Source organism: Calonectris borealis, chromosome 7 (assembly GCF_964195595.1).
Source record: "Calonectris borealis chromosome 7, bCalBor7.hap1.2, whole genome shotgun sequence".
NCBI lineage: Eukaryota > Metazoa > Chordata > Aves > Procellariiformes > Procellariidae > Calonectris > Calonectris borealis.
This window is the reverse complement of record NC_134318.1, coordinates 28,085,148-28,109,013: the sequence shown is the minus strand read 5'-3', so window position 1 is coordinate 28,109,013 and position 23,866 is coordinate 28,085,148. Positions and strand designations below refer to the sequence as shown.

Genomic DNA, 23,866 nt, shown 5'->3' with positions numbered 1-23,866 from the left:
ATTAGTGTAAAACCAGGGAAGTTCTAAAAATCTTTTAAAATAGGAGTTGACAGTAGTTTTGTTCAAACCCGGTAACGTATTCTTCAAACGCAAGAAACACAAGAACTGTCAAATCCGTGACCCACATCCCATGCCAATATAAAAATCTGCCTTTCCCTGGTGTCACCTCCCTGCAAGGACATATTACTAGCCACGATCACTAATCAAACCAGCCTTGGTACTCGTGCACCCAAGCTGTGCTGAACGTGTAGGACGCTTGCTTCCAGAGACTTTCCAGAGCTCTGCTGCTTTTTCTCAGTTTTCGTAACTCTATTTATAAGCTTAGAAAATTATTTTCTTTTCCTCTATTTATTCAAAACCAAACTGTGCTGGTTTACAGACATGATCCCTTTGCATCAGACAACATGCAAATGAAAATGCTACCCACCTTGTTTCTGTAACAGGCACCTAGGACTTAAGGACCAGCTTAGCCAGATGCCTGCTGCTCATCCCCAGACACCACGAGGTGCCCAGCCGAGCCTCCTCCTGCTTCTGCCCGCCGTGGCCTTGGGAGAGTGCTCCCCTCCCCATACCAGGGCAGCACAGGCTTGGCAACAGCACAACTGCCAGTGGCAAGTGCTGAAAGATTAAGAGTTGCCCTCTTGCCAGGCATCTAACAGGGGATGTTAGTGTACCCAGTGCACCTTGAGAAGTACTGTCTATCTGTGCACACAGGACAGCATAAATCCCCAAAATTGCTCCAGATTGTACACCAGGTGTACGAGAAGCCATAGCCATCATCCTATATAGCCAGACATAGTTGAAAAGGGAGTATCCCACATCCCTCATTTCTTCCCACCCTAAGAAGTCAAGAGACTCCAAAGCAGAGAAGAGGGGTGGAAGGTGCTCAAAGTGCATACGCATAGCACATTTGGAGAATTTCATACCAGTACGTAACCTGATTTTTTCCCTTGCATTGTCCACATGCATGTTGATAGAATGGGCAACCCTCAAATCCCCCTTCCAGGGTACAGGCACATCCCAGGGAATAACTCTGGAGTCTTTACAAGGGCAAAGCCTGGAGGGCTCCTGTGCCAACTGCTGTATCATGCCTGGAAAAATGATACAACAGACCAGCACTTGGCAAAGATACGAAAGGCCCTCCAGGCTACGCAGCAAAACACACTGACAAACATTTCTCAGACACCACTGGATACCTGAGCGTTGGACAACACACGGGCAACACAACCAGTTATTCCACCTTGAAGCACACACACAGCTCATCCTTCAGTGCAACAACCCAGCTGCTCACATTGATGGACACGTGAAGCCTCACCACAGAGGCAAAGAAAGGAAGGTGTTTCCCAAATGTTACTTGATGTAAATACGATAAAGGTTCCCCCAGAGAGTACAGAAATGGTAGAAAGCGGTTCGTGGCAGACACAATACAAAGATGCTGCAAACACGCAGCAACTCTGACGCTCCGGATGTGCTCCGAGCATATCCAGATGCGCTCCCATTTGAAGTCTCTGGTATTCCCCAGCTGCACGTGTGATTCATCCGCACATGCACCAGAGTAGCTCCCAAACCATGAGATCCCCACAGCGCACTTGGGTGGCACATGCTGAGAGACTGCCCAGGCACCTCTGCAGCGATTCAATCCTCCCACGGAGCGGAGCACCCTTCCTGCCGGTGCACGTAGGCACCACGCTTCTCATGGGGCAGCGCCGAAGGGTAAGAGTAGTTCTGCTTTATCCTATCAGGTCAAAGCCAAAAGCACTCGATTACAATATGGAGAGTTATAAAAAGGTAGCATAACAGATGCACAGTCAACAACTGTCTGAAATTTAGATCCATGATTTGCTGTTAGCTGATTTCTTCCCTGTAGTATCACCCAGTCATTCAGGTTGAGGATGGGCTGTAGCCAAAAATCCTTTGCCAGAACATGCTCTGAAGAAATAACCGCAGCTTGGAATACAGCCTGCAAATATCTGCTCACTCAGTTCCAGTGAAACACTGAAGGGAAGCGAATCTTCAAATAATTTCTGGTCCCTCCTGCTCTTTTTCCAGTTGCTCAGTTTGGAGATGGTAACATACAAACTTCACTATTTCTCCCCTCTTCCATCATCTTCTCAGGAGCACGCTCTCCACCAGCTCACACTAACACTGATGTTCACACTTCTGTCCAAATAGCCTGGTGTTCACTCCTCCTTGTGAAAGGGGAAGAATTGCTTGCTTCAGCCAAAACATTTTTACTGCGTGGAGGTTTTTTTTGTTTTTTTCCTGATTTACCTTTCCAGTTCAGACAACTCAACTGATGCATTAAGCTTCCCATAAATTTCCATAAGAATCAAGAAATAATTACCCTCCAGCAATCAATACATCTTCAGTCATGTGCTAAAGTTACACAACACACAGGCAGAATAAGCAATTACATTAGGAGGGGGTGCCAAACCATGCCCACATCAGCAGGTACCCCAACAGGGCATTGGGCTGCCGTCCCATGCTCAGGCCAGCCACAGCAGGCCAGCTGAGAGGTGATGCCACCCAACAAGGTAGGGAAAGAAGGATGAAAGCCAGGTGCCCACTGTCTTTCAGTGAGTTGGGTTACATGAGGCACCTATTTAATTTGTTCCTTACCCCAGTACTCAGCTCCTGGCAGGAGCTGGAAGGTTTTTATCATTTGGCCAAGCACAAAGCCAGAAGGACAGGGGCGAGCAGGAGGAAGGAGGACACATAAGTGGGGAGCATCCCTGCTTGTCTCATAGGCTGCCAAAAGTTATACAAAGCGAGCAGCCTGCAGTGAGCCATCAGCCAGGGCTTGCACCAAGTTTCCTAGTGATAATTCTGCTGGGGAAATGTTCCTGATGCTGGAAACATCAGCACCAGGTCTCTTGAAGTACGTTAATCCCACCACATAGATCTGACTAGCGTATAAACACCATCATCTTCACCAGTGCTTGGCACATCATAAATACAACTGCTTGAAGCTGGCCATTGGTCACTTGTCCAAGGGATGGTGCTGTAAATTCAGAGAGCAGGAGAGTCTGCACAGGAACAGCCCAGGAGAGAGCAGGAGACAGCTGTTTCGTTTCTACATCTTACAGGAAAATATTTCCATGAAGTGTAATGTTTGGAAAATGTCTAACAACCCAGTTCATGCTTTCTACAGATTATGTGGACTTAGCATTTCTGTTGTCTATACTGGGATAGATGAATAGAGAGATAAAAGGAGGCATGAAAATATAAGACACTTGGAATGCAGGAGAATCTACAGAATGTGCGAAAAATGTAAGAAAAGCTAAATAAAAGAAGAAAAGACAAATGAGATATTGTCAAGGCAGCCAGTGAAGCAGCAGGGTCCCAGTTCAGAGGTGGAATCATTAAACGACAAGCAAGGCAGCTCTTCTGGAAAGCCTACATGATTTTTTTAACCCTGGAATTCACTAGGGGGAGCGTGCGGACCTGGGCGAATGCCAAAACAAATCTGTTTTCCAGAAGAAAAAGGGAATATCCCGGGAGTTTGGTCACTGCAGAACAGGGGCTCAGGGAATGAGGCAGCTTCTGCACTGGCCATGCTTGGGGCATGTCATCCACCAGCTTTTGGGAAGATGGGAGGCATCCACCACCCGTCACATGCAGTGACAGCAGCTACAGGAAAGCAGGTTCACCCACGTCCAGAGCGAGGACCAAATATCATGGCCCTGTAAATGGGAAGTGAAGAAGTGCCACAGAGAAAGTCTGGTGAATTTGCTTGCATTTTGCCTGGATCTAGAAGAGAAAGCTATTAATTCTTCCTCCCCTTCCTTCTCCAGCCTGTCACAAGCGTCTGGGATCCTGGTCCAGAAAAGCCACGGTGCAAACACAGCAGCTTACACTCAAGTTACAGTCCTTCCATGTCCCAAATGCAAGCAAGCAGCATGTCAGACATACATTAGAGTCACCATATCCCGCATCCTCCGCTCTTCTCTGCTGCAAAGAAGAATGGGAAGGTACAGATCCCTGCAGGGATCTGTGCACAAAGGGGATGGAGGAGCCCAGCAAGGAAGCATGTAGCTGAGGCAGAAAAAGGAATTTTAGGCACAGGACAAATACAAGGTCTTGCCTCAAAGCAAGACCACGACATGGAGGGCCTTCCTGCTGATCCTCATGGAAAATACCCCCCCCACCCCGCCATCTAGGAAGGGAATGTAAAGGACTAGGACAGTCTGGTAGGGATTTCAAAAGTATACATGCTTGTACAGAGCAGTCTATGCATGTGCAACAAACCTAATCCTAAACCTTTAGGGACATACTAGGCTCGGACACACACAGACCAACTGCCCTTTGAGATCTTGTGTTTCCTTCAAGTGCACTAAAAGCAATTGTATAACACATGTACAGTTGGCCCATCCAAAACTCCCCAAGAGTGTCCAATCTCTTGCACATAAAAGTATCAGCGATTTCCAGACAAGCAGCAGCTCAAGGCTCCTATACATGTGGGCATATCCTACATTTCCAGACGTTTGGCAGCCCGTCAGGATTCCTGCATCTGTGGACACATCTGGGCTTCCCAGACACAGGGCAGTCCAGAGTCTCTGTGCACGCACAGCAGCATGCAAGGCCAGTAGACACTTGAATCCCCCAAATCTGGCTGGACACTGACAAGAGGACACGTCCAGGGAAAGCTGGACAGATGGTCACATGAAGAGCAGGCTAGCCCAGGAGATGCAGCCAGCGGAGGAAGCTGGTGGCATCAGAGGTGAAAGACAGGCACGGCAGCCTGGGTGCTTCTCCTCACAGCTTCTAACTGAGGGCAAATCAGCACTTGCATCTCTTGGGGACAGGAACACAAAGCTTTCACTGCTTCTGGACTATCCTGTCCTCACAAAGAGAAACAAGAGGCATGGAGTTACTCCCAGTCCCTGTGGGGCTGCCAGAAATAACACAAACCTAACATCTCACACCAGCTGGCGAAGAGGACTAATCCAGCTTCAGAAACCGCTTGAAAAAGAGCCAAACCTCCCATCCAGTTCTCATGGCCCTCTCCACCTCCCCCTAGACCCAGTTCCTTTTCTGGCATGACGGTATCCTCAGCGCTTGGCTGACTGCAAGCTGCTCCTCGCAAACCGCTCTGCCGACCCACCCTACGGCAGCGTGCTCGCCTGGGACTCCTCGGTGCTTTTGCCATCCCTTGCCATGGCCAGACACGCCATGGCAGGGCCTGGCTCTGTGGTGGCCAGACCAGAGGGTGATGGGGCAGTAGTCACGGCGGGGAGCTCCACTCCTTCCTCCCTCCACCCCTGTCCCTAGCATTGCAGCTGCACCTCTTCCCTTGAATTAGGCATCTCAAGAGCTTTCCCTGCCTGTGAACTTGCATTTCTCTCCCTCCTCCCAACAGCCCGTGCCTCTTTTGAACCCCCAGCTCCAAAGCCTGCACTTGTCTCTAGAAGGGGAGCTTGGTCATATTTTTGCTTCCCCCTTATCAAACACCTCCACTGGCTCCACATTCATTTCGAGCTGTGAGGGGGGCTTCTTTTTTTTAAATAATTATTTTCAAAATGCAGTATAATGACCAGAGCAGAAGCATAAGCATCACGATAACTGGGTCTGTCTTCATTTCCACCACCAGCTTGCAAGATAATGGGAAAGAGTCATTTTGACAGCCGCATAATTAATTGCAACTAATCCGACCCTTTGTTTGCTGATACTGCGTAGCCCAAGCCAATAGCTGTAAAGCGCGGTTTAATTTAGATGTTGGTGGAAACACGAGGGTTTATTTGCATGGCTGCCATCACATACACCTCGACTCTGCTCCTGCCACCACATCCCTCCCTGTAGCCCTGCCTCACTGCAGCTCCTGTATTAGAAAAGCTACGTAAAAAATAATATATGTAAGAACACATTTTTCCTCTTGAGTCAGTGCAAAGGAAGGAGGCTGGCACACCCAGCAGCCTTCGGGCTGCATGTAAATGAGCCAAAAGTGTTTCAGAAAAAAAAGGTAAGTCAAAAAATGAATTTTAGAAGGGCAAGTCCCTTATGAAAAGATACCCCGTGTAACAAGCGGACAGAGCTGGGTAGAGCTAAATTCAAAACATTCCTAGCCTGAACCTAGTCTGCAAGGTTCTTATCTTCTTCTGTCACACATTATTAAACGTAGATCAGAAACAGGATCTGGGATTACAGAACAGACTGAACTTGGGATATCAGAAGACACCTGTCCTATAAATAGGAATCATTTACCAATTCAGAACAACACACATGTTTTGGCAACCTCTCAGCCAACAACAGCAGAAGCCCCAACATCAGAATTTTCTGAGCGCTATTATTTTAAATGCAGAATAATGATTTACATCATCATGACTTAACTCTTCATTTCCCAAATTCTCATCATGCATGTCTGCACTGAACTTCCCCAAAAAATAACCCTTCCTGAAAGAAGCTCATTACAGTTACCAAAATCCATCCCAATTTCTGAATTGGAAAATTGCCTTTTTTTTTTTTTTTTTTTTTTTTTTTTTTTAAGAGCAGCAGCAACAACAAAAAGCAGAACTTTAGATTTGGAGCTGTTAATTTGGAGCTATTGATTTCTTCAGTAGCTTTTTGCCTGTATCCTCCATCCCAGGATTTCAGCTTCTAAACTCCAAAGTCGATTCAGTCACTTAAGACCACAGACTTTCCACAGCAAAGTGCTCAGAAACACACCAATTTGGGATTTTGCACAGAGTTGCAATGCAGGGGCTCACAATTTCTTGACACTTGGGTTTCTAGGAAAAATTAACAGAAACACGTGCAAGGGTCTGTATACGGGAACAACGTGAAGCGCCGCTTCCAAACAGGTGCAGCCGATTATCTGAGGCAACGCTGTGCCGGAAAAAAACGCTGTTTTCTTCACAAATTTTAAGAGCACTAAAAACTTCCAGATAATGGGAAGTCCCTGAAGCTTTTAGAAAGTGTTTTCTCATACTCCATACCTGGTATGACAGCTGCTTCTTTGCAGCTATGGGGAGTTGTGGTTTTCCATTTGTGAAAATTCAAGTGAAATCTATCATTTTTTGGAAAGAGCCTAAGTCCTGGGGTTCTCAAATATCTTTACAGGTTGAACATTTGGAAAGGATCCAAGACTCCAATCAGAGCCTGAATATGTGGAAATATTTAACTCTCTAAGAAACAGTATATAAAATAAGCTGTTCTTCTGCTTGATGACTATTTCAGGATTGACTAATGACTTGTCATGGTGCCAAACACCACGGAGATGACTCAAGAGGCTAATTTCTGAAACTTGAATTTGTAACGTTCTATCAAATGAAGACTATTTCTGTGTCAAAACCCTAGATCTGGGAATTTATATACAGCAAGATCATAAATGAACTTTTGGACACCAAAGTTCAGAAGTAGCTCTACTACATTTATTCAATGAAATATCTGCTAAATCTTTTTTCTGGGGAATGAACAAGCTTTAAAATAAAGCAGGAGACTAAAGACTACTGTATCAAAGATAGGTCCCTCCTGGGGAAGCTCTTGCATATCAGCTGGTTGGTCTCTGGATCTGGTTTTGGGGAAGGATTTGGTGTCAGGGAGTGAAGAATGCCCTGCTGTCCTGGTCAGCACATCCGCTCCTCCCAAGGGGTGGTTATGGCAAGGAGAAGCAGCTAAATTGCCTAAATTCAGCTACCTCTGGCCAAAAACCCTGAGCTAAACTTGATCTTTCTTCTAGTACAATGCACATCACACCAAGGCCTGGCAGGTTCTGGCCTAGGCAGGGGCCAAGTTCAACTCCTCTCTGAACCAGGACAGAAGCCCGTAGTCCGAGCTCAGCTTTGCTCCCAGCAGAGTGAAAGGTCCATTTGGCCAAGTTACTAGCAAAGGATTCATTCAGTTTGGTTTCAGGGAGCAATTAATTGCTGCGATCACCTCTTCTCTAGGAGGCACAACGTTCACGTTACACATTTATTCGGATAAGGATAGAAAGGACCATTAATATAACATAGTTTTGCTTCCTGCTTGATAGGGGTTAGAGGACCTAATCTAACAATAATCACTACACAAAATCCATAACTTCTGTCTGAAACAGTTTCAGCAGCAGTCTGGCTTTCAGGCTGACAGTGGCTGTTAATCCACCTCATATCTAGGTAGAAACATTCCAACATTTATTCTCAGCATTATAAATCCGCACATTATTAGGCCAAGGTTGTCCTGCATTAGGCTTTAAATCATAGGTTCTCTTTGTGCCTTTCTTTGCTAACATTTTGAGCTATTTGCTCTGAACTTTTTCTTCCCCTTGTTGGTACTTGTGCATTATGATCAAGTTATTTTTTAATTTTCCCTAAGCAGATGACTCTTACTAAAACCTTGTCTCCATATTTCCAGGATTTGGTCACATTTACTGCTCTTTTCTGAATCTCTTCAACTATACAGCATCTTTTCTCTGTTAAAATGGACAAGAGAACTGGACGTGGTGCTCAGCACTGCCTCACCAATACCATTTCCAATATTAGAACTTCCCATCGACCCTTACAGGTCCCTGGTTGTGCCTGTCCTCCCAGCTGCTGCTCTGCTCTTGTGGCTTATGCCCACCTAGCTATTTGCAACATCTCTGATTCCTTTTTCATTATCCACTTCCACCTCAGAAATTTAGTCTATACTTTTCTATCCTGTTAAGTCCAAATTTATATTCAGCATCAAAACACATGAACGTGTGTTCACCTGCGAAACTATTAGATGCCGCTTCCAAGCTCAGAGCTGGACAGGGCTTGCTGCCGCAGGAGCTTGCCAAAGCCAAGCAGCAGATTTTACACCGGTCCCCTGACACGCCATGCAAGATAACGGAAGGCTTTGGCACAGAGAGGACAAAGATACAGCAGGTGTTAGAGCAGCGATGTCTATTTAATAACTTGCCATTTTAAAATAACCTTTTACTTGTAACTAGCCTTCAGGGGAGCTGCACCAGGTGGAGGTCAGTGTTGTGTTGGGAGATTTTACCCGTGCCCGTGGGGGCTGGAGCGTAGCTCAACACCAACCAGGTAGCGGACCAGGCGTAGGGAGGAAAAGAGGGCTCAAGGTCTGAGCAAGAGAGGCTGCCATAGGACCGCGGGAGGGAGCATAACAGAGAGCTTGAAAAAGGAAAGGCTGCAAAAGCCAAGCAGAAGGGCCACAAAGCTACAGCGAGGGCAGATAACCATCAGAACAGGCTGAGCTCCCACGCGGCAGGAGGGGACGGCAGCACAGCAGCTAGTGTGTGGGAGAAGGGGAGAGGGAGCAGCACAAGCGCGTTACGAGGCCGCGGGGAAGACGCAGCTGTCAACCACAGCCCTGCAGAAAGGCATGAGTGGGCTCAGCAGGGGAGACACACATGGAGTTTGGTTTTGGCCAGGCTGAGAAGAGCAGGCAGCCGTCCATCGTGGAAGCTACATGGGATGTGCAAGGCTGGCTGGCAGAGGGAGGGAAGAGGTCCCCTTCGGGGCATTCCCCACCTCGGATGGGTGAGCTGGATCCAAACCAACACAGCAACTCATAGCCCTGAGGAGAAGAGAACCGAGAACAGGATTTCATGTTTGTGCAGCAACAGGGCAGGCTGAGGGCACTGAACTCAGCCAGGAAAGGAAGATGGCTGCATGGAATGGCATCCATCAGTAGCAGCTCTGGCACTTTGTTCCTATATGCCAGCCACACAAGGCACAGAGAACAGCTGTGTCATGGGTCATCTAGCAAACCCTGCCACCGCCTGCATGCATGCACTAAAATCTCCTTTTCCTTCTTCCACATTCACCTGCTGAGGGGCTCGGAAACTGGCAAAGCAGCTGCCTCGCAGGTGAGGTACCCAGCACCAAGGCAGCCTTCTGGAGGTGCATCCTCCCTGCCCGCCCAGCTCACCCCAAGCAGCATCCTCCCTTGTTTGCTCCCAAGCATCCTCCCCACACAGACAGACTTGTTCCTTGCAACCTCAGCATGGCTGACAGAGCATCTCACTCCGCGGCTTGTGCCAGCAGCACGAAGTGTCCCAAGCCTGGCTGGCTGGCTCTTTGGGACAGCTTTCCCATGCCCAGAGACACCTTATCCCCCCAAGCTCTCACGTCATGCTCCATGGCAGGCATGATACACCCCCAGCATCCTGCTCTCGCACCACCGCTACCTTGGGGTACCCAGAGCCAGCCCTCCCCATGCGCTCACTCACAGAAACCAACGCCCTTGTCCTGCAAGGGGATGCAGACATAGGTTAAGTGCCATATGTGTGAGCAAAAGCAGGCAGCTCCGCTGAGCAGGTTGGGCAAGAGGCAGTTCATGCCAGCAGGCTCAGACACCATGCCCTGGCATATGCACCTAAACGCAAAGTCTCCATAGGTACATACTTTCGCTGCTATGCATGTACACCCATATGGTTATAGCCTCCTACTGACCTAAGGACTTTCACTGTTCCCAGGTTCCTGTTCTATGTAGTAGATTATACATAATGGTTTAGACCCACAGCTTTTCTGGGCAAGTATGTGCCAGGGAGCACCTAGGAACAGTTATACAAGATCAAAAGGTTTCCAGAAAGACCTTCTGCAGTTGGTACAACTGTTATTTTGTCAGACATCTAAGCAATTTCTTGGCCTGTGCCCCCCCCTTCCCAAGCATTAGCCTCCAAACAAATCTCAGAGCTGAATCAGTCTCCTCCATTTACAGGCTCCACTCAAATTGTTTCTAGGATTCGCATCTTTCTCTCCTTTTTACTTTACAAATATATAAATAGTCACATCGTCATATGAGACAAGCAAAGACTGACTCTTACGGGTAAAAAACAGATGTTTCCCAATCTTCCCTAACAAAGTAATATTTTATATATGGCTCTTCAATGGATTTATAGCCAATGAAGGGATGTTACTACATTAGCTCATGGAGGGGGTGGGTGATAAAAACTGGAAAGGAAGAGCCAGACAAGGAAAAAAGAAGCTATCCAGAGCGCTGCAATTGGAGAAGCATGACAAATGGGCAGCACAGTTTTAGAGGGCTTCGACAGCAAGGCAGATTGCCTGGCTGGGAGTGATTGTCCACAGCTGGAGCATCGCAGAGACCATCTGGTATTTCTTAAACATGCTTTCCCCAGGTGATCCGACTCTTGGAGTGCCCCAGCAAAGAGAAGAAAAAAGGCTTGCGAGCCTCAGCCCCATTTCCAGGGTTCCCCTAATTAGTTAATAGAATTATATTTGAACCAGTTTCAGTTTCTCCTACAAAACCTTTGCTTTTGCCACCTTTTCAACTGGGGGGGAGGGGAAAAGTATTTAAATTCATGGAGTTTTTCATTTTTTTAAGAAAGTCAATGATTGTGTCTCTTGGCATAGCAACCCAATATAAAACTTAATGAAGCAAAAAGAGATCCAGAATTTCTTTTGAACACCTTGTAACCTCGCTCTTCCCCACACCGCTTTTAGCTGCACAAAGCGTGCATTTCCACAGCCTCTCACATTACTTTCCCACCCCAGCGTATCCATCCCCAGTACGAGCCTCTGAAAAAGCAGAGCGTAGACTACATGTGGGACTGTGGACCTCTTATTTCCAGGATTTTGACCCTTTTCTCAACTTGGAAAAATGTTAAAGAATTTAATTAACTGTGCGTGCCACACACTCCTGTCCCCGGGACAAGGAGGGCTGGCAGAGCAGCAGTACAGCAGGGTTTGCTGCTGCCCTCGTGCTCCCCATAAGACAGCCCCTTCCCAAGCCAGGAGCATCGGGAACCTAGCGAAGAAAAGAGCAAGACAAAGTGGTAAATAATAAATGAACAGACAGATGGAAAAGGGGTTAGAGAGAGCAATTGGAGAACAAGCCTTGGGACCAAACTGTGTTCCCACCAGCAGGCAGTACCCCCACCGAGCAGCGCGGTGCAGGCAGGAGCCAGGGTCCGGCCACAGAGATTATCCCTGTCGCTTCCCGCCAAGCCAGGCTTACCAACTGCGCCTCTCCCCTCTCCTCTCTGTTTTCTCCATGAATTAGCCCAGCCACAAAGCACAGGTCTGTCAGAGATGTATCCTGCACGCCACAGACACATCCCCGATTCCCAGCTGCAAGCTTCCCAGCAGCATATAAATAACCATTCCTGTTATTTTTCACAGGGAGCAGATACATAAGGCTGGTGGCTGGAGCGCTGAAGCTGGCGATACTCCTCCGACTGCAGCAAAATTTGTTGCTATGTCACAATTTAATAGGAAATCTTTTAAAAACACAGAGAACTCGCCAGGCACGGAGTTCCCAGCTCTGTCTGCATCGGCAGCCACCTTCTCAAAGCCTGCATTTGAGAAAAGCTAGTGGGACTCTAATCCCAGTCAGAAACACATACACAAGGTGCTTCAACTTCTCCAGGCTAAGAAAAATTATCTAGTTAAATTATTGGGAAGAAAATACTAGACAAAAGAATCCAAAAGAATATTTAAAGGTTTTTTTTTTTTAGTTTGTTTTTAGGTGGTTTAGATGGCCAAAATCAGCATATTCCACCACCATGATGGAATGGGATTTTGGTTGGAAACCCATCCTTATGCAGTGGTATAGACAGCAATAACAGAAAACAATATAAGCCATGATTGTAAAGCTAAAGAAACAGCAACCAACTGCAAATTACAAAGTGTACAAAATTAATAAAGTGTTTAAAAAACACAATGGAAAAATTCATGCCTTGCCGAGTTAATAGTGGGAGTTTAAATATAGAGGAAGAAGGGAAATGTGAACAGAGACATAAATCCATTATTTTGTGCACACAGTAAAATTACCAATGTAATTGCAAAAATATATATACGCTCTGTATTTGGGAAAAAGATATGATGATGAACTCATCATAAGACGATGGTGTACTTCACAGTTTACTAATGACCAAGAGATGTATTAGATAACATCTGCTTTAGATAAACACTGGTAAATCACCCACCCTGGATAATTTGCACCTCTGAGTGTGCTAAGGAGATCTCTGACCTGCCGATGCTAATTTTTAATAAATCTTGGAATGTCAAGTAATTCTAGAGGGGTAGGAGAGCCCTAATCCCGTGCCGGTGCTTAGGCAGGACTAGCTGACCTAGGGAGCAACAGCCCGTCAGCCTGACAGCAGACCTAGACAAAGTAATTAAAAGCCAATATGAGAATCTACCAATAATTCATTATATTCATGTCTCAACTAATTACCAGCTAACATATGTTCTACAGAATCAAGGCCTGTCTAACTGATGTTACAGCTTGATTTAAGAACTTGCGTTAATAGAAATAATTTGGCATAACTAGATGGATAGAAGTGGCTAATGAGACAAAAATGTATCCATCACCTACTTCCCATCCCACAGGATGCAGTGTTTCTACCAATCATTTAGATAAATATAAATATAAGATCCTTAGAGGCAGCTTGCAGATAGCACAAACGTAGGTTAGTAAATAACGAAGAAAACAGCCCCCGTTTACCCTGCAATCCAATTTGTATGGCTAAATGGCCACTGTCCAACCAAGCGTGCTTTAATTCAGCCAAGCGCAAGAGAATACACGTACGGGAAAACAATATAGAGCTCGTATCTCCAGGATGGAAAAGCCTGTCCTGCACGGCCACAGGAGGAACTATGAAGGGACTTCGGTGAAGTGAAGCTTGAGGAGCCAAATCTATTCAGCTTATGAAAGGGGAAAATTCACAAGATTCAACTGCTGCTCACAGGCATTATTTTAGCATGGGGGGAGAGGGGGTTTCTAACCTGACAGTGAGAGGCAAAGTAAACTCCAGGGGTTGAAAGTCAAAGTTAAGCACAATGCTGACAAAGAGGAAAATTTATCATCAGCACAGCAGAGGATGAGAAACATCACACGAGAAGGTCTGGATGATCTCGGGGCCCAGCATAAAAGCAGGGGGTGAAATTCAGTAGTACAAAGGGCAGGTATAAAAACCTCTGTGTAACATAAGAGTGGAAGAAGCCCAGACAGTGGCACACTGGGGGTCTGCTTTAGGCTACAAAATCAGGGAGATCAGAAGCACAGGCTTATTGGGAGCATCTGAAACACAGAACCCGCTGGTAATTAGGGACCTTTAACTGCCCACACATTTGCTGGGAAAGGAAGACATCAGACACAGCCTTGCATCAAGTTCCTGGAATGCACCGAGAAAAAAAAAATTGTGAAAGGAGAGACAGGAACAAAAGTAGGAAGGAGGCTCCTTGAGGTTTGATTCCCATCAGCAGAGAAAAACTGGGAAAAAACACGAAGGTGGAAAGCACCATGGGCGAGGAAGCCAGAAACAAGTGTTTGTGCTCATTAGGAATAGAAGGGGAAACAGCAGCAGGGTAAAAGCAGTGCAGTGCAAGGACAGAGGCTTTAGTAAACTCAGGGTTGGCAAGTGAGATTTCATGCAGAATGAAAAGGGAGTTCAGGAAAGATGGTATTTTGTAAATACGCAATAAGATAAGGGAACAAATGCGAATTATCTTAGTGTGGAGGTGTGATAAGGGTAAATCACAGGCTCCTTTATGGCTTGCAGCACACGAAGGAGAAATGGAAACTCCATCAGGCTGATGCAGATGAGCACAAAGCAACAGCACCAGGAGAGAAGGACAGAGTGAAAGAGCCAAGTGTTCAACAGAAACCGCTCGCAGCAGGGATCGCCAGCAGTAACGAGGAGACATTTGATAACTACATCGGTGGGAAGAGACAGACCAAAGAGTTCATCACCTCCTGAGCAGGGAGAAAAGGTTAATAGATTGGTTTATGCCACTGAACACACCACAAGCCCTTCCAAAGCTGTTAGTGCGTGTCAGCCCTCCCCCCTCCCCCCAAAATCTGTTTTCTGTTAGGTTTATGTGTTTTCTTTATTCTCTACACGGCACCCAGAACTGGCTGGTTCTGGTAATGACATTACATATTATAATGTACATATAATTGCCAATTTGAAGATACACAATTTATAAAATATCTTCTCTTGTGAGGCTAGTTAAATTGGACAGTAAATAGAATTTAATAAATACTGAACACATCATAAGAAGCCACGTTCCCCACAGTTACAAAACCAATAACCAAATCAGATAATGAGAAAGCCGAAGTGTTGCTTAACAGACTAGAGAGTGTCACCTGAAAAAGAGATTCACCTTCATGACCTCTCACACACACACACACCTTCAGCACACAATGAGTTGTAAAACTACTAATTAGGGTAAGAGGAGGCAGGGGATCCCAGGGGTTTGGCTTGCAGCTGTCTCAGGAAGCAAAGAGGTATAAATTGGGATACAATTTCACAATAGCCAACAACTCACAGAGTTGCAGAGACAAAGCTGAAACATTTAATGCTTTTGTTGGGTCAGATTCCATGAAAAAGGACAACTAAGACCACAAAGTTAATGCAATTAAAAGCAGCAAAGTAGAAGTGTAAGGCATAGTAGCACATGAGCAGAATGAAGATTACTGAAGTTCGATGTTGTCAAACAGGCTGAGGTCCGTCAGCAAGTATCTCTGGGAATTTCTGGAAGACAAATGAGGTTTCAAAAGACTGGGAAAGGGCAAATGTAGTGGCTATATTCAACAGGTTGAAAACTCAAGGAAATTGCAGGCCAGTCAACATAACTTCAATTCCTGGAAAAATTTTGAAAAATCATCAAACAATCCATCTGTAAGGAAGGGCTGGAAGCAATAGCCCTGCCACGTGAAGCCAACCTGCCTTCTCTTTGACAGAGCAAAAGGGTCTTGTATGCGAAATAGAGGCAACAGATGTTATATACCTTTACTTTTGCAAGGCTTTACCTCCAGTTTCATATAACATTTTAATTAGCAAATTAGGAAATTAGAGTCTAGATGAAATTCCACACAGGGAACGCACAGCTGGTTGGGAAATGGTAGACAAAAGTGTAGGCATGAACAAGCAATACTGTACCAAAAAAATCCATGATTATGCAGGGGTATACAGACAGGAGTGTCACGCACAAGATACGTGAAATAACCCTGCTGCTCTTCTCAGTCAAGAAAGGCCTCGGCCACAATACTGGGCTCATTTCAAGGCAACGCGCTTCAAAAACAGCCCAGACCAAGTGGGGAGAGCCCAAGGGACCCCAACAAAACACAGAACCACAAAAAATTTTAAAGAGAGCTGAAAGGGACCTCAAGAGGCAGAATCAACCACGCATGTGTCATTCAACTTGAAAATAACATGGCCATGAGGAAAGAGCAAAAGAAAGGCAGTTGTTCAGCATAGAGAACAAAAGTCTTTGGGGAAACATGATAACAAGCCTCAAATATGTAAAAGATTTCTGCGAAGAGGAAAGGAGTGGTGTAAGCTGCTCTCCGTGTCCATGGGGAGAGGACATGCCATAATGGGCTTATATTGAAGCAAGAGATCTTAAAAACAGTATCTCCATAATGATACAGATAATTATACCCTAGAGTCAATTTCTGAGGGAGGGTACATCTCTCCCATCACAGGAGGTTTAAGAACAAGGATAAAGCCACATCATTTGAATCAGTTAAAAATTATGTCCCCACAACCTGGGTAACACCGGCGCCCAGCCACTGAGCCCCAACAACCTGCTGGCTTTACACAGACATGCCCAGGAACACACTGTATTTCAGCTACACACCAAATGCCCTCAGAAAGCTGTGTAGTAAAAACAAACAGCCACTTTGCTTCAGAATGAGGTCATATAAACAACTGATAAAGGCACAAAAATACTCAGTCACAAGAGATTGTTTTTTACAGTTTATTTTTCCCAGCACCGTCCCCTCAGTTCTGATCCCAAGATCTCAGAAGACACCTGCAAACCATCCTCAAAATGGACCTGGCTGCTCTGCTGATCGTTAACTATGGGCTTGGTACAGATATTGTTTTAATGACATATTACAATTTTTCTGGTCCCGTCCTCCCAGGAACCCCCACAGTGTTTCACAGCAATTCTCTCTCGCTCTCTTTCCCATAGGAGCTGATGACATTATTGTCCTCCCCTTGCTGACATGACTTATCCAGCAGTACCCCAGTTGTGATAATCAAGGAGGCAAACTCAGGGAAATTATTTTCACTGTGTATCTAGGTTTAAACGCTGCTTTTCCTTCTTCAGCCCTGACAAAGGGTTCAAGCCCCCCAGAGTTTATCTGTTTCTCCAACACTATCAGCTGGTCACATAGAAGATATTGCCTCTCCTTATGCACCTTTCCCCAAGCAGAGTCCAGGTACAGCTGATTTGTCACGGAAAAGGCTAGAAGATGCCCTCTTGAGGTCCTTTTCAGATCTATTTTGTATAAGGCTGTGGATAACATGTATAATGTAACAGGCTGCGATGGACAGAAGAGCAGACAGCCTGATCCGAAAGCCACTCACAGGCCTGTTGCAAAGCCCCAGAGAGCACTCTCCTTGAAGGAAAGCTGGAGAGCAAGCACAGTGTGGACCACCCCAATACAGCATCCAGTAAAACAGCTATGATACCTATCACTGCTGTGCAGACCACAGGATGTTTAGGCTGCTGATCCCAAACAAGGTGCCAAAAAGGCAAGGAAGCTCCCCTTACCTCTTCAACAACCCTTCCCGGTCCCATCTCACAAGGTGGCCCCCCCCTCCACCCCCGTGGAGCTAGCTATAACTGGAGATAAAACCATGTAACTGAGGAAAACTCCAGCAAAAACAAGCAGAGCAGCTTTTCTGCCCGGCAGCACAGGCACCAAAAGCACAGCCAGCCCCGTGCCCCGCTCTCTGCACAGACGCCCTCACAAGGGCAGCCTCTGAGCCACAGCCCCCTCCAGACCCAGCGCCCCACAGGACAGGTCACGGGCCCCGTGGACATGTCCTGCTCCAGGACCACCACCTCACAAACCCTACAGCATTCAGCAGGAACCACAAAACCGCCTGGGGAGGTTCACAAGTGCAGGAAACACAAATGTCACAGGTGCTCAACCTGACCCATGTGATTCCCTGCCAAGGAACGAGTGCGACTGCAGCCCTCGCTGCCTTCAGTGGAGAGAAGAAAAATGTATTTTTGTAGGGCAGCTTCTCTCTTGCAAGCTCTTCACACAGACACACTGCCCTTATCCTTGCTCCGTGCCACCCCACGCATGATTGCTCTGCAGTAGCCACACGCACGCTTCTGCTCCCGCAAGATCTTCTTTGCTCCCACTTGTGCCACCATTGTGCATCCCTACTTAGGAAAAGCTGGCATGTGCCCTCCATCACCACCACCTCACACACCCATACCACTTACCCCAGATGAAGAGGGTCTCTAACATCTCCAGAAGTGGCCTTTTGCAAGGAAAGCCTCACAAAGAGCTCACAACTGATGTTATGGCAGAGTTTAAGTTATCTAATGACCTTAACAGGGGTAATGGGATGCCAATGTAAAACACCTGATTGCAATGTTGGACACAGACGGTGAAATGCACTCTTCAGCAGCTCTCAACAATGTTCCTAGCAGCTCCCACCTGATTTTAATCCCCCCAGTCTCTCTCTGGAAGAGACTCTGCTAACACCCTCAGCAGTGTGGGATCACGGAGGATCAACTGGGAGCATTATGTACCCTATGGGGAGGGTCTCCTCCCTTAACCGCTGCTTTGAGAGGCTGTGTCGCATGATGTGACAAGATGGGGGGCTCCCACCACACACCCTGCAGCCTCCTCACCAGCTTTTCAGTGCAGATGTGGTGTGGTAGGACAGGCTGGGGAGCTGTCATCACCAGTCTCTTGATGCAGCAAAATAATCTGCATTGTAGCTTCAAGCAGAAGGTAGAGCAGAAAGAAGAGACGTTTTTCCATTCTTCAGAATGAGAAGTGGGGCACTATTTTGTTTCCTCAGGACAGGAACTCCTGAAAGCAAATTTATGGTTCGTCCTTGTAACTTGGGAAGCTCAGTTACGCTTAACACTTCACGTTAATACAGGAGAGGACAGTTTTTCACGTATGTCTATTGACCTGGGTGATTCCCTCTTCTATTAGGCTTAACAGGCTTTACTTAATAACAGTGCAGAAACCTGTGGATATCCAATCTCTTAAACAAATGCAGTACCTAAACCCAGCCCAAACTGGCACCACAGATGGAGGGTTTCAGATTTAATCTATCATAGCTCTGCCTGCTGCTGCTCCACTCTCCACAATCTCGCTCCCTAAAACCTGCATGCACATTGTGTCTCCACTGCCCCGGGCAGTTCCTCACACCTCACCCGTGCCAGCTCAATGCTGTGCATTCACCCCTCAGCTCCAGGGCTCCAAAATCTTACTTACAACCTTACTGTCACCTGGACATTTCTCCTGAGGACTGCAAATGAGGGGAGCCTGCTGTGATGATTGCAACTTCTACTCCTGCTGATACAAGCCATAAAAGAATCACCACTTGCTCCACCTAACTCAACTGGGAAGGAGCAGAGAAGTGTTTCTCGTGAAAGATTCCTCCTCCTCCCCTGTCCCACCGCGGGCTGAGCTGAGAGAGCCAGTTCCCAGAGAAGAGCACGCAATGCTGTGCACTCTTCCCCTACTCTACCATGGGCTCACCCGAGAGCATCAGAGACGCTGATCTGTGAAACAAGATACCTATCTCTGAGCACCAAGGGGGAGGCAGCAAAGATTAATAAGCCTCAAAATGTTATACAGCATTTAAGTAGTACTGTCGCAGATCAAAGACTATCACTCATCTCAGAGAGGCAGGCTCAGTAAGCCTAGAAAGATCACGTAAGAAAGCAAATGCAAGATGCAAGAGAAAGCCTGCAGACAGGAGCTGAGGAAAGCTCATACTTAGAGAAACCAAAGTGGCCTAAGCCAGAGTCTAACATGTGTTCCTGGAGGAATGAGAGCCAGAAAGACTGCCTGGTTTCACTCAGTCTCAGTTGTGTCTTAGCACAAAAAAACACATTTCATTTTAAGACACCCTCTTACCTTGGAGGTACCTGCTGCTGGGAGCAGCTTAAATCCCAGTGCAAAACCACAACCCTGCCAGATCACTGAGATAAGAAGCACACTGGGAACCATGTGCAACTGGTGAATAGATTTGAAAAAGCCCCCGATTTATATTGATGCCACAGGGACTGCAGAATCACACTCCCTGCACTCTAAGAGCTTTCATTCTTAAAGCCATGAGGATACTGCATGGAAGTTTGATGGCAATATCACTTGCCCACACTTGCACACAGCGTGGGAGGCCTGATCTATAGTCTTTCGAGTTGCTCATATAACTATGTCATGTGGGAGGAGGAGGAAGAGAAGGGGACTTTTTATCCAAATCACTACAGTGGTAGCTGTAGTAGCACAGGAATAAAGATGCCTCACGGTGGTATTCCTATTCCCCACCTCTCCTAGAGTAGCTATCCCATCATAAAGTACTTTTATTCTCACATGACTTTGGGCAAGATATTCCATTTACATTTCTTTGGTATAATTAAAGTGCTGCAGGAACTAGCACTAGTAGGAGCCCCTCTCAGAGGTGTGGGGTTGATAAGTCCTCCGGTCTAGGTTGGACACTGAGTACTGAGGGTCATCCACAGTACATGCACTGCATGAGGACAAGTGACTTCTAGATACAGACCTCCAGGGAGGAAACCCCGTTCTCAGGGATCCCCTGGATACTCCATCCCTGTAAACTCAGTCCTTCACTACCCCTCCCCAAACCAGGTCTAGACCCTTGCTCCTGAACCTCACCCCACATACTTTGCTGCTGATCTGGGGACTCCCTACAGCACTGTACAAAAACACTGTGCAGAACAAAAAGAAGTCCTCAAGCAAACTCTGGCTGATTGAATTTTGAAGGTAAGGAATGCCCTTCTGCAACTGATGTACAACCCCCTCTGCCCACCCCAAACACCAGATCCATCACGGAGAAGGGAAATATTTACACAAGTTAGTAGAGTTCCAGTTAAATATTATGCTTAGCTGTCTAGAGTCCATGTTCTCAGACTATGCCTATGAAATAAAAGATTAAACTTCATAACAATTATGAAGTTGCTCTGCTCACATTCAAAGGGAGTTAAAGGACATTAAAATAGTTCTTTGGGTAATATTCCAGTGAAATTGCTCTCTCCCCCTCTGGAAAGTTAGAGCTAAAACCTTCTGAACTATCCTGTAAACATACTTGGAAAGGCTAAGAGCTGAGCTGATAACCAGGTAGCACCTCTGCTCTGCAGGTTCTGTAAAAAATGTGAGCAATGCCGGAGAGCTTTTGAAGCAGCGAGGGAAGGAGGATAGGGGAGAGCAGCTTCTCTTCTCGAGGGAAGTTTGTTTAGTGGAAAGTAAGCAAGTTGTCAGGGGAAAAGCTGACAATGTTGATTCCAGCAGTTGTACTGGGAATAAACAGCCAAGTGGATTACATTACAGGGAATGAGAAACGGCTCTGAGGATCCCATTTAAATGCTGGGCTTTCAGGAAGATGCGATTCAGACACATTCGTGGCCCCGATGCCCATAGCACCCCGGGGCTGAGCTCTCTGCCAGCCCTGGTATCGCCATCCCACCTCTGTGGGGTCCCCGAAAGGTCCAGCAGAGCTGCTGTCCCCAGGAGAGCCAGAGCTCACTGCTGCACTGCTGTCCCTGGCAAGGACGCAGACCTGTGCTGGCTTAAAGGCAGGGGCTGGACATTGAACTGGGGACAGCAGCAGAGGGGGGCAGGTTGCGCAGGACCCGCTTGCCTCTCAGCCCAGCAGCAGGGGAGGGCCACCACAGGGCTTGCCGTCTCCTGCCCAGCCAGAGCACAGGGCCCTCCCTCCCATAAAAATCGGATGCCTCCCTGCCTTTCACAGGAAGGGGACCCGGCAAGAGGAGAAGGGGATCTTGTTTGATTTATTAGTCTCTTCCTCCTTCCCATCATCTGTGGCTCATCCAGCTGTAGTGATAAGGAGAACAGCTATGAAAGGACACTGCTGGCTGCTGGGATCCCATCCTTCTGCCCACTCACTGCCTGAAGACATCAGTCCTTTACAAGCACCATTAAATGTGTATCCAAAATGTGGCAGTCTCCTCCATCCTTTGAGATTCTGTTCCCTGGATAATACAAACAGTTGCCAGAAAAAGAGTATCCTCTCATCTCTGTCTGGGCCATTATCCCTTTATATTTGCTCTTTAATATTTACTGGGTTCACACAAAGTGCATGCTCTGGAAAGAAAAAAAAATCAGCTGCAGCTTAAAGGACTCCAAATTTAGTAATTGCTGCAGCCCCATCGACGTGAACAGTTAGCAGGGAGATTTCTCCAGCACTTCACGTGCTGTGGCATTCTGCTTAGGTCAGACTGCAGAAAACGTTCTGTCCAGGGGCACCAAATCTGGAGTGTCTGCGTGCGTGCCAGCTGCGGAGGCCTTATGAGTCCACCACGAGTTCCTGCAGGTCCTTTCCCTCCCAGCACCCAGTAATCTTGGTAGGAAACAGAGGCAGCCAGAGAGATGCTGATTCATACAGAGGTGAAGCACCCGAGGGTTTTAACACACCTGTGAGTTAGCAAGAACTAGCCCCAGCTCCTAGCTCCAGAGCTGGTCTTGCAGCCTTACCTGTTAATGTGAGGTTGCTGTATGTGTTTGAAAACTGCTCCTTTAACAAAACCAAGTGCATCTGAGCTGCCTTTTCCCTCTGTAGCTCCAACATTATGTCAGGATGCTGGGCGATCTTACAGCCTTTCTGCTTATCCAGGGCAATGTCGCTGCGAACAATGTCTACAGCAAAAGGGAAAGAAAAAAGGGAGATGGCCAAACCTCAGCTTTCATTTTCACCAGAAGCTTGGATCAGAACCAGCCAACATGACAGCCACACAACCATCACGCAGCACAAACAACCCAAAAAAAGGGTCCAAACCCCTGGGATCCACCTATCTGATGAACCTCCTCTGCTCGAGTCTCCTTTTCTCCCACAGAAAGCTCAGGTCATTGATTTTATTATGCTAACACAACCTGCCACCCCTTCCATCCTTTACCTGCCTAGCAGCTGATCTCTTACAATAATGACCCCTCCCTTGCAGGAAAGTGCAACAGTCTCCCAACATTTATATTATGACCCTGTTACTGGTGTGTTTGACTCTAAGTAATGAGAAAAAACTAAATCCCATTCTGGTGACCGCTGGCTTCCATTTACCCTTGCCTGTCAAAGAGGTGATGAAAAAGGCTTGTTCTTGCCTTGTTTATCCTCACTGCAGGTATCACAGCTAGAGTTAGGTCAGCATGGCTCATGACTCTGAACAGGTCTCTGTACCTTTCTAACTCCTGACGTTCAATTCAGGAGACAGGAGCGTTATTTAACAATTGTTTTCTCTTCATATGAGCATTTTATAAGTCATATTGTGAAATAAGAATATGATATTCCCTCTCCTAAAGCAACTCAACTGCTGGGGAAAGATGGGGGTAGCAGGGCAGAACAAGAATCAAGTAAGATGTGTCCAGTCTAAACAGGAGGGGAGTGGTGCAAACTAGCCCTTGCAAGGTCCCTTTCTGAGTTGAATAAACTCTGTAACATGCTCAGATCCACAGACACCATATGCTGTGCCTAATTCTTACAAAACCTTAGGCAGCCAGCACTGATAAGGAAGGATGGAAGTTGGAGTTCTTCCACCACATTGCATGAGGTCACCCTTTGCATCACGAGGTTGCACTTTGCTTGGTTTAACTCCCATCTAGCTAGAAGTTTCTGAAGGGGCTTATTGTCAGAAAAGAGTCACGTCTTGCTCCACGTATACTCTCTAGCTCCATTACTGTTACGCACATCAAGGAACACCAAAGTTGTTTCCAATAGTCATGCTCCTGTCTTTCAAGGTGTCAAATCTCAGGTACAAAGCTCTGATATGTCTTGGGCTGGCAGGGAACCCCCTTCAAAGGTGGGGTGGAGGACTGGAAGCCACATTATCTTCCTGTCTCTGACCCTCATCCTAGAGTCACTACGTTTGTCTTGCCCAGGCTGTACTCTATCTCTTTACTGCACAGTTTGGGATTGACACAGCTTCTCTAAAGCCTGCCTAAAAAAGACTGCGCAGAACAGTAATGTCATAAAAGC

General features: G+C 46.7%; 1 protein-coding gene across 1 annotated transcript in view; it reads right to left on the bottom strand.

Moving 5' to 3' along the window:
- HPSE2 (heparanase 2 (inactive)) overlaps positions 1 to 23,866 on the bottom strand; it is a 112,449-nt gene that overhangs the window by 76,726 nt on the left and 11,857 nt on the right. Inside the window, exon 3 of the mRNA XM_075154809.1 lies at positions 22,378 to 22,539. Within this exon, the coding sequence (XP_075010910.1) occupies positions 22,378 to 22,539 (162 nt within the window). The remainder of the gene's footprint in view (positions 1 to 22,377; positions 22,540 to 23,866) is intronic.